We start from the raw sequence: 15,125 nt of genomic DNA, 5'->3' as shown, positions 1-15,125 counted from the left end.
AATGGTTGGTCCAGCGGAACAAAAAGTTCAGGGAACATTTTTGTCAGCAACTCATCTACAAGGTGTAGAAAAAAGCACAGAACTTGCACAAACAGCACTCATAGATCACTAACCAAATCATATAACAATCCAAAGTGAGTCGTAATACTCAGGAAGGAATACAGTAAAGTCCTGCACTAAAAGAGATAAGTGGTATCAAAAGCATAAACTGAATACAAATTCTGGGATGTGCAAGTAGAAATTTGGTAGACAAGCTGCAATGAAAAACTTAGTTGCTAGGAGCCTAGGACTTGAGGTTTCAATATCAGACACTAATATAACAATTTTTATAAGGAAACAAGAAAGATTCGGTATACCTTGACAGACATCAGTAGAATCATACAAGCCTCTTGGATGGAAAAGTCATTCCTATACTTGTACATCTTGGAGCACATGAAAACAGATCATAAATCTCCAGAACACAACACTCCTGTTAGATTAAGAAAATCTGCCAAGCATATTCCACAGCAGATGTACTAAGATGCTGCACTTATACTGTGAACCGACCACAGCGTGTAATTTTATTTTTAGCTTTTATCTTAGTTAAGTTAGGCTATGAATGATAACTTACAAACATTAAGCAAACTAGAGTTAAAGACACAAATGCAGCTTCGAGAGGAAGCATCCTGAGAATGCGAAAATTATTTGCTGTTTCAATGTGCATTATAAATTTAAGAAGCTAATTACTCCTTTTGCATCTTGGTCTATCTTACCTGTTTCAACAGTGACGGTAGCTCATGTGATCTTAAGGGGACCTCGTTGTTAGCAACTGCATGATCAATGCCTCTGCTTTTGAATTACAAACAGAAGTTGATCTCAAGTAAGAAAATTGGGGCCAAAAATGATATCATAAGTAATATGAAAATTGAATTTAACTCAATTCGTAAAAAGCAACAAATGTAGTGGACTAAACTAGATCTTTGCATGTTCTGCTAAGGAGTAATTGATTGAAACGAAGTCCATTATATAAATGTATATGTGTCTCTGTCTGCAAAAGCACATAAAGAGGTTTATGGATGGGCATAAACTCCATTGCACAGAAATTTGATACACATTCCAGTCGGGTCTTTGCATAAGGCTGTGCTGTTTGAGGATATTAACTAAACTAAGTTTGCCTCAAATTGATCCCATGTGGTTTCACAGTTTTACACCTTAATTTACCTATGCTTTTCATTTTGATGCATTCACATAGACAATTCCACTAAAACATCCAATAATAAAGAATGAAGCACAGTCAGTACTGAGTTCTCAGCTTTATGTATAAGCATATATAAACTTTATTTCAACTTCATCTTAAATTAGATATCAATACAATCATTATCCAAAAACATAAAGTGCTTCAGGCAGCAATTACACCAGCTACAACTTGGATGAAATTTGAAAATACAGAACTTCATGGCAGAGCACGGCCACCAAACTTGTAACATCATTTTGTTGGGTCCAAATCATAATCAGTTCATCAAAAGAGCAATGGATGGAGATGCCTTCATAGAAAATGATTTGTGTACCTACCCAGCAACTCATGCATCAAAGCAGGTATGTCAAATGACAGCACAGAGCTTTAATACCAAATGGGACCTCACACATTCCACTTGATCTTAGCCAAAAGGCCGAGAAAGCTATCCAAATGGGACTCAACTGACTGCAAAAGAATCTCGACATGCCCAGTGAACATCACAGCAGAACTAGGAAAGCATCTTCAGTTCCAGTTAGTATTAGGCAGTTGATGTAGAAACCTCATATCCTTCCACAAAGCTTCGCAACTTTTCTATTTCACCAATGTCAGAAAGCCATTGTGTTAGGACTTCCATGGTAATGTAGTCAGGATTACATGCATTTTCAGTCATTTGGTCCATTATTTCAAATGCTTTTTCCACCCAATTCCTTTCCTGAAGACCTTTAAAGAGGGCATTGTATGTTATGGTATTTGGTCTTACCCCTTTGTCCTTCATATCACCCAACAAAGACATAGCAGCTTCTACTTTGTCACTCTTGCAGAGTGTGTCTATCAAAATATTGTATATGACTGTGTTTGGTGGCACATTAGTAGCAGAACTCATATTCTTGAATATTTTCATAGCTTCATCAAGCTCTCCAGCTAAGCAATATGCATTAATTAATGCTCCATATGTAACAACATTAGGTAAATAACCATCATCAATCATCCTCTTCATAACTCTATGGGCAGTTGAAAATTGCCCCTTCTCGCTGAAATATGATATCAAAGTGTTGTAGGTGTAACGGTCAGGTTTGATACCTGACTCCTCCATATCTTTAAGCATCTTATGAGCTTCATCAATCTTATTTTTCCTACAAAGCCCCCCAATCAGAGCATTGTAGCAGATAATATCCAAGCCAAACCCAGCTTCTTTCGCCTTTGAAGCAACACAGGAGGCGTCATCCATTCTTCCAGCCTGACAAAGGCCCAAAATCAAACTGTAGTATACTTTGGCATCAGGGGAACACCTATTTTCTGACATTTCATTAAACAAACTCATTGCTTTGTCAATATTGTTGACACTACAAAAAGAAGTAATGAGGATGGTGTAAGTAATCGAATTCCCTTTTAAACCCTTCTCTTGCATCTCAGCAAAAAGTCCCATAGCTTTGCTAACTCTCCCATGCTTACACATTCCATCTAGCAAAGTATTCAGAGTAATCACATTTGCCCCAACCCCGTCCTTTTTCATCTGGTCAAAAAGGTCGTTTGACCTCTCAATCTCGCCCGCTTTGCAGAAACCATCAATCAAGCAATTATAGGTAACAGTATTAGGTTCATATCCACTCTCCAACCTCATCTTCTCCATCAATTTAAACCCTTCTTCTTGCTTCCCTACCTTGCATAGCCCATCAATCAATGTATTGTAGATAACACGGTCTGGCTTAACAAGAATGCCATCACTTTCACTCCCTCCCATCTTCTCAAACACGTGCAATGCCTCGTCGACCCTGTAACTTTTGCATAAATGATTGATGAGAATCCCGAATGTCACAACATTCGGTTTAATTTCCTTTTCCTTCATCTCATTCATAAGCAAATTCATCTTTTGAAAATCACGGTCTCGGCCTAACCCGCTCAAAAGGGCGTTGAACGAAGGAGCTTCCACCTGACCACCCAACCTCATCATATCATGCAAAAGGTCCCAAGCCTTATCGCACTTCCCGCTTCGACAAAACATGGTAATCAATTTAGTAAACCACACATCATCCAAGAACGCGCCGCGTTCGAAAAATCTCACAAGAAGTCCACAAATTTCCTCCACACTCATCCTTGTCCCAACCCAATTTCTCTTCCACATAACAGAGAGAACAATATCCAACGTACTATTATTCGGCGGAAAACCGCTATCTCTTTCGAGCATTTGGTCGAGCACCTTGAACCCATCATCAGTACTCCCTCCACGAAATAAACAATCTAACAACAAATTAACCACATTGGTGTTTCTTGAATCCGAGTCAAGGTCATTATACACAGACATCATTTCGTCAAGCATTTTAGCTCGCCCAAAACATCGTATAAGAAGAGTCGCAGCATTGATGGATAAAGGGATTTTTTGGTCTTTGGAGAAGGAAAACAGTTGAAAAAGCCTAGTTGGCACATTAGATTTCTCATCACGCATTGCTTGTTCAAGAATAGCTTGAAATGTGAAGGAAATAGAAGAAGGACTTAACGAGGAACTATGAGCTTTAAAGAATTCAAAGAATTGTAAAGCTTTATCAGTGGAACCCAATTGACGGGTGATTTTGAGAAGGGTAGTATGGGACGGAGATGCGTTAAGAAATTCAACAAGGTGTGAGTTGGAAATCCAGTCATTGTGATCCGTAGTTTTGAGGAGGGACACTATTTCGATCGCCGGCGGTGGAAGAGGTTTCTTTGACAAGTGTCTCAAGCCGGCAATAATGCCGGACTTCGGCCGTGTGGGGAGATGAAGCACGGATTTTCTTGCAGCACAGAGTTTCATTACTTTGCCGTGTCAATGTGAAAAACGGATGGATGGTTTAGGTTACAAAATTTTGCGCGGGTCTCTTCTATTATTTCTCGACCAACTTATTTTATTTTGGAGTTCTATGAAATTGTCGCGCTTACGGTATTTCAATTTCTATTGACCTTCAGTATTTGAAACCACATTCAGACGTCTCACAATCCGCATATAATAGCATATCTCTATATAGCTAAGTTTTTTTGAAATTAATTTTTTATGTTATATTTTATTTTTTTATAACAACATTTTACTTATAATACGAACGATCAACTTTATAATAGTACAGTCTCTATAAAATTAAATTCCCATATAACAGCTATCTTTTTTTTTTTGTAATATTATAATTAACCATCTTTATAAAAATAAAATATCTATAATTACCAATAATAATTGTAGAGACTTTAACCAAATATTAATTTTGATACTTTAATATACCACATTTATGACAGAATATTACGTATGAATACATCTTTATAATCTAAATAATTCATTGTTTTCTATTTTTATTTATAAATAATTTTTAAAAGGGAAAACAATGTGAATAAGGAGTATGAATCCTATTCTATTCTTTAGGGACAAATCTTTGATTCCTAACCCTTTTAAAATGGAACCTATGAAATCAGCTACAATTATAAATTTCTTTCATCGTTCTTGAAAGAATTTAATTTTCAAGTAGATTTAAAATGTGTGACTTAGAGCTTAAAACTTTATACATTCAATTATGAATTTATTAAAATTGTGTTATGTTTCTTTAATGTCTAAGTAGTGAAATATGCATATGTTTGAGATTTAAAATCTAAATAATTTTGTTAATTTTTTATAACATTAAAAAATAAAAAATTAGATTTTATGCTTTTTTTTGTCTATAACTGCCAACTATTATTTAAATGACAAATGTTGTTATAAGTGTATAATAACAATTCTCTATAACAGCCAAAAAACTTCAAACCCAATGATTTTGTCATAGAGAGGTTTGACTGGACATTTTTTTCTATTAAACGGCGTCAGATAAAACAAATCAGAGTTTTTTTTACTTAATGTGAGAAACGGTATGGCTCCCTACAATTTTTTGCAAGTTTTTCCTTATTTAATTGGCCAAAAAACATATATGTACATAGTAAGAGGGTATATTTACAGAACATGACGATACTTTTCAGTTTACAAAATATATCAATAGATTTGTTACAAAATCTATACGAATCTGGTAAATTAAAAAGAAGTAAGTAAAACACATTAAATAAATTGTTTTCTTTATTTTATCCACTTTTTTCTCTCCATTAAAAATTAAGAGATATTTTCTCTGATTTTCTCCAACTTTTGCTCTTTTATTTCATCCACTTTTCTCTCCTCGTTCAAAATTAAGAGATGTTGTTCCCTAATTTTCTCCAACTTTTACTCAAAAACTTCATTCTAATCGGTAATTTTTATGTACAAAGTTCATAACCAGAAAACATATATGTATAATTTTTTTATGCAATATGTATGACTGTATAAATTCATTATAATTTATATATATAAAACATGTATAAAAATCATATGTGTATTTTGATTATGATAAAGTACATTTAAATTGTATAAAATATAATCAAAGTATGTATAAATTTTGAGAAATATGTATAACAAATTTGTAATTGATACAAGCCAAATTTCATACAAAGTTCATACACCAGAAAAAAAATATGTATAAATTTTTGTATGCAATATGTCTAACTATATAAATTCATTATAGTTTTTATGTATGAAATATGTGTAAAAGTTGTATGTATATTTTGATTATAATAAAGTGCATATAAATTGTATAAAATCTGATCAAAGTATGTATAGATTATGAGAAAGTATATATGAATAAGTTTTCTGATTGATACAAACTAGATCTCATACATTAATTCATATCGAATTTATTCGCATTTCATACACATTGTACCGCATATAACTAAATGATATATAGCAGATTTCATACACATTTCATACATATATTAGTTGTCAACGTTTTTTAAAACTACATTTTATATAGGCTGCCTTTTATATAATATATAAAGGTTTCAAACACTCAATGATCACACAAATCTCAAAACGATACAAACTAATTTTTATATACAATTAATACACAGGTCAATAATAAAAAAATACTTTGTAATATTGGTTTGAAAATTTATTCTAGGAGAGAAGATGAATTTTAGTTCTAGAAATGATGTCTATCATACAAGGAGAGGAAGAGAGAGAGAGAGAAAAATCTTTTAAAAAAGAAGAAGAAGTTGATTGGTAACTATCTAACTATTCTAGATTAAGCCCACATTTAAAATCAGATTTTTTTCCTTAAAAAAAAGCCTAAAATTGTGGGATCCTATTAATCTCAAATCTGATATACTTTGTAATTTTGTTGGTATGTTTTATAAATAAGGAAAAATATCCTTATGTTTTGTAGTATAGAGTTTTAAATAGTATTATTAGGTCATTTTCCCTATTTAATTAGTATTAATTACAACCCAATACTCATGGGGCTTCAAGTTTACCCGTTATGGCCCAACCTTTTTATTTGTTATCCAGATAAGGGCAATCCGCAAGAATGCCCTTATTTTGGGTGGTCTTTAATTTTTGTTTCTCAAATTGGTGGTCTTTAATTTTTGCCCCTCACCTAATACCATGAGGTTTGAGGTTCGAATCCTGGCTCAGAAAAAAAAATCGCAAAGCAGAGTTTTGTAGCAAAGTTAGGCCTCAGGCAGAATTTTGAATGCAAAACTCTACCTGCAGGCAGAATTTTGAATGTAAAACTCTTCCTGCAGGTAGAGTTTTGCATTTAAAATTCTGCAGGAACTTTGCCTTGCGAAATTCTTTTTTTTTTCTCAACTGAGCTAAGGTTCGAACCCAAAACCTTGAGATATTCGGCGAAGGACAAAAATTAAAGACCAGTGCTTTCGAAGGGAAATCCGCACAAAAAATGGTTTAGTACAAGTCTTATATTTGAGTGATGTTAGTTTTGGACCCCTCTTAATTAAGGTAGTTTAGTCAATATACCTCTTAATTTTTAGGAGTAAGTGAATTTCTTAATCCACGTGCCTAAATCTAAAACCTCAATTATTTTGGAGCGGAGAGAGTACCTTTCACACACATGATAATGTACTAGTACTAATTTTTTTGAGCATTCTATATCTTTTTAACAAGTTTAAGTAAAAATTGGTCGAAATTGAAGGAAATATAATAATTAAATAGATTGAACTTAATACTACTAGTAAACATAATCTAACTTGACGGATCCATCTGATGTAAATATCAGGGGTAAATAAGTTTTTATCAAAAATTATCTTGTATCTTTCTCTTTATATTTATAAAAATAAATTTAGCAAGTGTGAGTCCAGTAAATACCTAATTTTTTCTTATTTGTAAGCTATAAAATAATAAATAGGCAATTAGTTCAATAATATAAAATGCGTAGTACTATCTTTTTTCGAGATGTGGAACTGCTTGTGAGTTGTGACCAACCGAGTCAACTAGGAAGTCAAAATGCGAGCACTTCACTACTCATCATTGATAAAACCCCCACTCCATCTCCATACCGTATTTTCACTATCTCCACTCGGAACAACATTTCTCCACTTCCACTCCTCCACTACTACCCCTTCACTCCCAAAACTAACCGCCGCCATGTCCGCCGCCATCGACGGCAGCTCCCCGCCGGAACACGTGGCCGGCGGTTGGTACTCCGTTCCCGATCTCCGATTACGTGATCACCGATTCAACGTCCCTCTCGATTACTCTCTCAATCACACTTCACCTAAAATCACCGTGTTTGCCCGTGAAGTCGTTGCTGGTATTACTCTAATTTGGTTCCCATTGCATTTGTTTCACTTAACTCTATCTAAGTACTGGACTTCGTAATGCATAGGGATAAAGTACGAGGAATGTATTCTAAATCTTAAATAGATACCGAGTATCCTTCATATAGTGGGTCTAGACTTAATTTTGAATTGAGGTGTAGTTGTTGATTGACGGATTCACATTTGTTCGGTTGACTTATGCACAGTTATCTTGCTTATGTGTTGATTCGTATTTAATTTAGCTTATAAAAGAAGCTTTAAATTTCAGCTTAACTGATATAGGAAGTACTGGGAGAAGTTTTCCAAATACTGTTCAAGCTATTAGATTCAAAACTAAATGCTTGTTTCACATTTGTTCTGTTAACTTATGCGTTAGCGCGCTTATGTATTGATTTGTGTGAGATTCCTCTTTGAGCCTTTTAGGCAGTGTTTGGTAGAACTTTGTTTTTGAGGAAATAGGTCTTATCTTAGGATGGCTTGACACATCCTTGGGATAACAGCGCTAGTCTAAAGGCAGAAGATTTGATTCACTTAGTGTTATTGTTGGACTATCCAGTTCGTAAAACTTACTGTGAATAGTAATGACAAATGAAAGAGCTTTGAATATTTCGTGAAGCTTGATCTAACTTGTACTATTTAACAAGTTTAAACCCTTTGTATAAAATTGAATGTCCATCTTTGCTTTTTCTGTTCGTCTCCAAGTGGTGGTCTCCAACGAGAAGTGAGATCACGTACAATATATTTTGACTCTCTTCTTGTATCTATAAAAGACAAGGCTTGGACATCGAGCAGAGGTGTTGCCCTTATTTTCTCTTGATATTTATGCACAGGATGTACAAATTTTACACAGTCTTAACATAACTAATTCTGCTCCCACTTCATCTGAATTCCATTTTAGACTCGGCATGCATATTATGGTAAGAGTTGGAAATATGATAGTATGTTAAATTCTGAAGTGAGAGAACACGTTATCACCAATGATTTATTGATTGAGTTTCAAAAATAAGAAGAGGAAAGAAAATTTATGGAAGAAAAGGTGTGGCCCATGTAACATTTTGTGAGTGAAACATGTTACCTTAATTACTTGTCACAAAAAGGAAAAAAAGAAAAGAAAAAAAGAAGGTTGCTGGATAATAGTAAGATTTCAACAACTACACTTCAATCCCAAGCTGGATGGGTTGGCCATGTGAAGGAGCTTGCCCACATTGCCGATCCCAAGCCTGGTTAAAAAAGAGAGGGTTGCGGTAGGTTGAAGGCCATTAGAAGTCTAGCTAGAAATATATACAACTACTTTCTAACGTAAAAGTTAACTTCATTTAATTGTTAGATTCACTATAAAAGGTTTCGCATGAACCTTTGTGTTTTTAGTTCAAAAATTGTGTTCCAAAACTGTCAGTCATAGATGCTGTCACAATTTGGTAAGAGAGAGATATCAATTAACCTGAATGCTACCACTTATGAATAATATACAGATACTTATCTTATAATCACTTCTTTCTGCCTGTCTACGACTAACTTGTCATTAACAAATGCAAAAACATGGTTGTAGGGAAAAAGTAAGACTTGAAGTTCTGGCCACCCAAATATCTTAATATGTACTACTCCCTTTGTTCCACTTTATGTGACACAGTTACTATTTGGTGAGTCTGAGAAGTTTTTTGTTGACCACAAAATTTTCAAATACCTTTGGATATTTTGAATTGTTAACTATTCCGACTTATAGTACTTTTTATGTAGTCTCTAAATGTGTAAATTATTTTTCAAAAACTTGAAGATTCTATGTCCAAATTCACATCGAAGATTAGGCAGTTTGACCCTTGTATTTTGGATCATGTCACATAAACTGGAACGGAGGGAGTAATTGACTCTTAGTCAGTGATTAACTAACTAATATTTTCTTTTAGGATCAGTTTTTGGTTAATATATTTTCTTTACTGATTATCAAGTAAACTGCAGTTGGTAAGGAGGAACAACCTCTGCCATATCTACTATATCTGCAAGGTGGACCAGGCTTTGAATGTCCAAGACCAACTGAAGCTGGAGGATGGATGAGCAGGGCATGTGAAGAGTACCGTGTAGTTTTAATGGATCAGGCACTCTCTCTCTCTCTCTCTCTCACAACCATAATGAAGTAAGCAGTTCTCTGTATTCCTTCTGCTGATGCTTTTACTGCAGAGAGGAACAGGTTTATCAACACCATTAACACCATCGTCTATGTCACAAGTGAAATCTGCTGCTGATTTGACTAACTACTTGAGACATTTCCGAGCTGATAATATAGTACATGATGCTGAGTTCATCCGAAAACGCCTTGTCCCTGATGCTGGACCTTGGACAATACTTGGACAGGTCACATAGTTTTTGCCCTTTCCTGTATTTGGTTTTTCCACCTTAAGCTCATTGTGCTATTCTCTCAACAAGTTGTTAAAGAAAACTACTGCAGGAACAATGTTTTCAATTTTCATCTTGATTATATATTTTCTAGAAAATTATTTAAAAATCTCTTTTGAGGAAAACTATCATCTCATATGATGTATGGAAGTCTTAATACTGATGCTAGTTATGCTTGAAATTGTCGGTGGTGTGACTGGAATATTGGATCAATAATTGTGCAGAGCTTCGGAGGATTTTGTGCAGTTACCTACTTGAGTTTTGCTCCCAAAGGACTCAAACAAGCTCTTATAACTGGCGGACTGCCTCCAATTGGTAAAGGATGCACGGCTGATGCTGTTTATAAGGCAGGCTTTGAAGCGCTTGTTCATCAGAATAAGAAATATTACAAGAGGTTTCCAGAGGATATTGAGATTGCTCGTGATGTAGTAAATTACCTGGCAGATTCTGAAGGAGGGGGGGTAAGGCTGCTATAATGGTACACAACATTTTTCATATGAGTCCATCTGATACATACTTTTCCAAGTAATATTAATGTTTCTATCTCTCTGCACCCTACCCTATCTCCCTCCTTTTCTCTGTGTGTGACATAGGTGCCTCTTCCATCTGGCGGCATCTTAACACCTCGAGGACTACAACTTCTTGGTCTCTCAGGTCTAGGATCGAGTGCCGGTTTTGAACGGCTGCATTACCTGTAAGCCGTCATTTTGGCATCTGCTTGTTTTTTCCCCCCAAAAAATCATATATTTGAATCTTTATCTTTCCATTCAATGCTTATAGGTTTGAGAGAGCCTGGGATCCTGTAATAGCCCAAGGAGCAAAAAGGAGAATCAGTGACTACTTCTTGAATGCTGTAAGATGTACTTGCCTATTGCAAAAAACACAATGAATTTATTTTGAGTATAGATTTGGTTAATATTGGAAAAAACAAGAGATGTTGAGCAATTAGTAAATATGGTCCACGAACTAAATACACTGCCATAGATATCCTCCATAAATTTTGTACCATTGAGTTCAAATGCTCTCTGTTCATTTTCATTGGTATAAAATCTTTTGGTGGCACATTCTTTATTTGCTTATATGGTTCTTCTGATGACTATCTTTATGTTGATTCCTGAATACGATAATTCATGACTAATTTAACCAGCTTTAACTTCAAATTTTCAAATGAAGAAATAAAAAATAAAGGGAGGAAAAAGAAAACACATGAGATGAGCGAACATCCTGATGAGGAAGAATGCAATTTTTTTTTATGTGTTGTGATCTCCTACGAACCGGAAACTAAATGTCATGTTAAGCTATTACTAGCTTTATTTCTCTAGAAAATTTTTGCATGGTAAAAATTAATTCAAGGTGCTGGACAAAAGTAAAGTTCTTTCAGATGTCAATCTTGGATAATGACATATTTAAGCCTTTAGCAGCTCATGATGACTTAGAGGTCACATCGTAACCCACTTGGATTATTTTTTACTATTCTAGATAGGCTGATGCATGGACATATAGGTGTTAAGATAACTGTAGAAATGCTGCGTCTTCGTGTATTAACAAGTAGACAGAGTTTTATCATATCTGTTACTGTAGACTGTGAATTTATTTATTTTTCCATTTAGGAGATGCTAAGGATACTAAAATTTTGGCCCATTGGTGAAAATGAGCTGCCAGCATTTTCTTGGTAATTCTAGATATATTTAGTAGTGCAGGAGCTGGATGATAATTTATCTGCTAAATTGAGTTCTGTGTTGCATTGCAGTATGAGAGATGGATAGCATTTGATACAAACCCTTTATATGCTCTTTTGCATGAAAGCATATATTGTCAGGTAAACTTTTCAATGAGTATGGCTACAACAATGGGAGTACTTCGCCAAAATTCTGCATCTACTTTTATAGTTTTGGATACCTATTCTCTGCAGGCATGCTTAAACTGTCTAATTTAATGGTTTTTTTCTGATATAAAGGGTGCCTCATCCCTGTGGTCTGCTCAGAGAATTAGGGCTGAAAATGAGAACAAATTCGATGCAATTGAGGCAGCAAAAGGCGGCCGCCCTGTACTTTTTACTGGAGAGGTAAGACACAATCTGAACGCTTTTGGTTAGGAACTTCCATAATATGAAGCAAGCATCAACTAAAAGTTTTAATTTCATCTAAATTTCTCTGATATGACTTCCACATTGATGGCACAGCAGAGGTGTGGCATAGACAATATCGAGTCTGAAATCATATTAGTGCCAGTTTGTTTATGAACTATCATGTATATGCTCATCCTTCATCCTACCTATTTCCCTAAGTTCAAGTTCCGGCATAATTTTGTCATTTCCTGCAAATGAATGTAGCTAATGTTACCTTGTTCTTGATTTTGCTTCCACTGCAAATTGATCCTCTTAATAGTAGAAATTCAATATGCTATTTTGCTAGCTTTTCTTCTTCTTAAGAAACATATAGATAGAGTTCAACAGGAATGACTGATAAAGATTCTCTAGTGGATTGACTGATAAAGATTCTCTAGTTAACACTTCCGCACATCTGGTTAAAGTAATATAAGAAATATCAGCTGCACCCCTCCTAAAGTCATAAGGATATTTTGTTGGGGATCGGAGGAAAGGATTAATTAAGCAATGTGATGATTCTGAACAACATATGAATAATCTGAAAACTAGTGAAAAATTATCATGCATAATGTAGTGGATTTGAAGAGCTTCTCTTTCCTGCATAAGGTCCTCATTAATGATCAGAGTTGCGAGGTTTGTCTTTGTTATACAAAATTTAATAAAGCCTACACTGCTTTTCTTTTTGATAAATCAAACATTCAGCTCATATCACACGAATTTCTTTTACATTTATTCTGACGGGACATTAATTTTAGGTCAAACTTTGCAGAATGCATTTTTTTCTTTCATCTGGAATTAAGAAGACTCCCTTGTTTTGTTGTTTTTTCTTTTGGGTGAAAAACGGAAAGTTTGGACTTCTCATGTATTGCGTTCAAGTGTTGATCTCTTTTTAATTTGACATGCAGATGATATTCCCATGGTTGTTTGATGAAGTTCATGTCTTGAAGCCATTCAAAGATGCTGCCCAGCTATTAGCAGAGCAGAAGGATTGGCCGGCATTATATGACATTGCTGCATTAAATGATAACAAAGTACGTTGTATTTCTATTAAAGTTGACAAGTTCGGATACCTGATGTTATTGTTGTTCAGCTTACTCGTGTCAATCAATATGTGAAGGATTTTAATCTACCTTGATCTCTGGCTACATCTCATAATACATAAATTGCCTCTTCTTTAAACCAAAACTAAAGTAGTGGTGTCACAGTAACCTGATCAAATGATTTAGAGCCCGTTTGGATTGGCTTACAGCTTAAAGCTGTTTGCAGCTTATAAGCTGAAAAAAATAAGTTGGGGTAGTCCAACTTTTTTTTTTTGGCTTATAAGCTGTTTTCAGCTTATAAGCTGCTTTAGATAAACTAAGTCAAATGGGTCCAATTATTTTTTTAAGCTTATTTTAAGCATAAAATGACTTTAAGCTGGCCAGCCAAACACTCAAAAAAGCTGAAAACAACTTATAAGCTAACTTATAAGCCAATCCAAACGGGCTCTTAGACTTTATGTACCACCTGGGTTCTTTTTATATATAGGTACCAGTTGCAGCTGCTGTGTACTACGAAGACATGTATGTCAACTTCAAGCTATCTATGGAGACCGCTTCTCAGATTGCAGGAATCAGGCCTTGGATTACTAATGAGTACATGCACTCTGGTCTGAGAGATGCTGGAAGTCGAGTTTTAGATCATTTGCTTGCTATGTTAAATGGAAAGAAGCCCCTGTTTTAACTCTAGTGGCCACCACCATCCACTCTTTCTCTTGAACGTCAACGGCTTTAGATAATGATCATGGATTTATTGGTAAATTCTCTTTTATTTCCTTTCGACCTTTCAATAAATATCTTATTTTGTGCATGGGTACTGTCTTAGATATCTGCAAACTTTAATCCCACACACCCACCTGCTGAAAAGATTTTTGAAAATAAGTCATTACTATGAACACGTCCTTGCTGAATGCTCTTTTAGTTGTTTAGATGCAAGCTTTGGATGTATCAGGAAGGCAAGAACTACACAATTTGCCTTAAACAAAAACAGTGAAACAGAAGTTGAATTGTTGTTGGCTTTTAGAATTTTACGAGGGGCTTGTATCAGATGTCTTTCTCAAGGAGTGGCTCATTCCGGCTCTTCCTGATTTTTTCTCTATGCCTATGCTTTATGCAAGAAAGTAAGTTCAGTCTTCTTTGTTCTTATCTTCCCTCCACCTCCCGATCTCCGTAAGTAAGTTCAATCTTCTTTGTTCTTATCTTCCCTCCACCTCCTGATCTCCGAAACTTGATATACGTTGTCTGTGACTACAGAGAGGGTGGTGTCAAGGATCACATCGTCTACTTAACCTTCTTCAACCCCTATTAATGTCACTTGAATGCTCTCAGACATCTCATGATCTCTTCACGCCAATCGCACCCATTTTCCTCGGCCTTGTCTATTCTTATCTTTCCGCCACGAGCCCACGATGCCCATTTGGTTTGGATCAGTCCAATTGATTAATTATTGGCTGAATACATAACCCCTTGTATTTGTCAATAAATTTCATTTAGACATTCTAAACTATGAATACATGTATCCCTAAATTGTATGCGCACGTACACTGAATATATAGTATCAGTGTATATACAACGTGCTAGTGTACATATAATGTATCAATGTAAATAAATTGATACTGTATGTGCGGGCATAGTGTATATGCTACGTTTTGAAAGAGCGAAAGCATAAAAAAAATACTATTACGTTTTAGAAAGATAATGTTTCTATTTTTCTTGCAAAGACATTAATCTTGTTATTTATGAAAGATTCCCT

The 15,125-nt window shown here is 35.0% G+C and overlaps 2 protein-coding genes across 4 annotated transcripts; one reads left to right on the top strand and one right to left on the bottom strand.

The window, feature by feature from the left end:
* Positions 1 to 1,230: 1,230 nt before the first annotated feature.
* On the bottom strand, positions 1,231 to 4,145 carry LOC132645526 (pentatricopeptide repeat-containing protein At3g61520, mitochondrial). Its single transcript, XM_060362543.1, has one exon. It carries the CDS (start codon positions 3,999 to 4,001, stop codon positions 1,755 to 1,757), a length of 2,247 nt encoding a protein of 748 aa, XP_060218526.1. The 5' UTR covers positions 4,002 to 4,145; the 3' UTR covers positions 1,231 to 1,754.
* A 3,340-nt stretch (positions 4,146 to 7,485) lies between these two features.
* On the top strand, positions 7,486 to 14,419 carry LOC132645524 (uncharacterized). Of its 3 annotated transcripts, none has more exons than XR_009584126.1 (11): positions 7,486 to 7,830; positions 9,794 to 9,930; positions 10,013 to 10,186; positions 10,453 to 10,689; positions 10,822 to 10,922; positions 11,009 to 11,081; positions 11,979 to 12,047; positions 12,186 to 12,293; positions 13,241 to 13,366; positions 13,863 to 14,129; positions 14,303 to 14,419. XR_009584126.1 is itself a non-coding variant. In XM_060362540.1 (10 exons), the coding sequence occupies exons 1-10, from the start codon at positions 7,524 to 7,526 to the stop codon at positions 14,055 to 14,057; spliced, it is 1,527 nt and encodes a 508-aa protein (XP_060218523.1). In that variant the 5' UTR covers positions 7,486 to 7,523; the 3' UTR covers positions 14,058 to 14,183. The 3 variants fall into 3 exon arrangements, 1 of the variants encoding a protein (XP_060218523.1); XR_009584127.1 differs by having other exon boundaries at positions 14,295 to 14,419; XM_060362540.1 differs by lacking the exon at positions 14,303 to 14,419 and having other exon boundaries at positions 13,863 to 14,183.
* The last annotated feature ends 706 nt before the right edge of the window (positions 14,420 to 15,125 follow it).

This window comes from Lycium barbarum, chromosome 6 (genome assembly GCF_019175385.1).
Source record: "Lycium barbarum isolate Lr01 chromosome 6, ASM1917538v2, whole genome shotgun sequence".
Taxonomy (NCBI): Eukaryota; Viridiplantae; Streptophyta; class Magnoliopsida; order Solanales; family Solanaceae; genus Lycium; species Lycium barbarum.
This window is presented reverse-complemented; position numbering and strand designations above follow the sequence as displayed.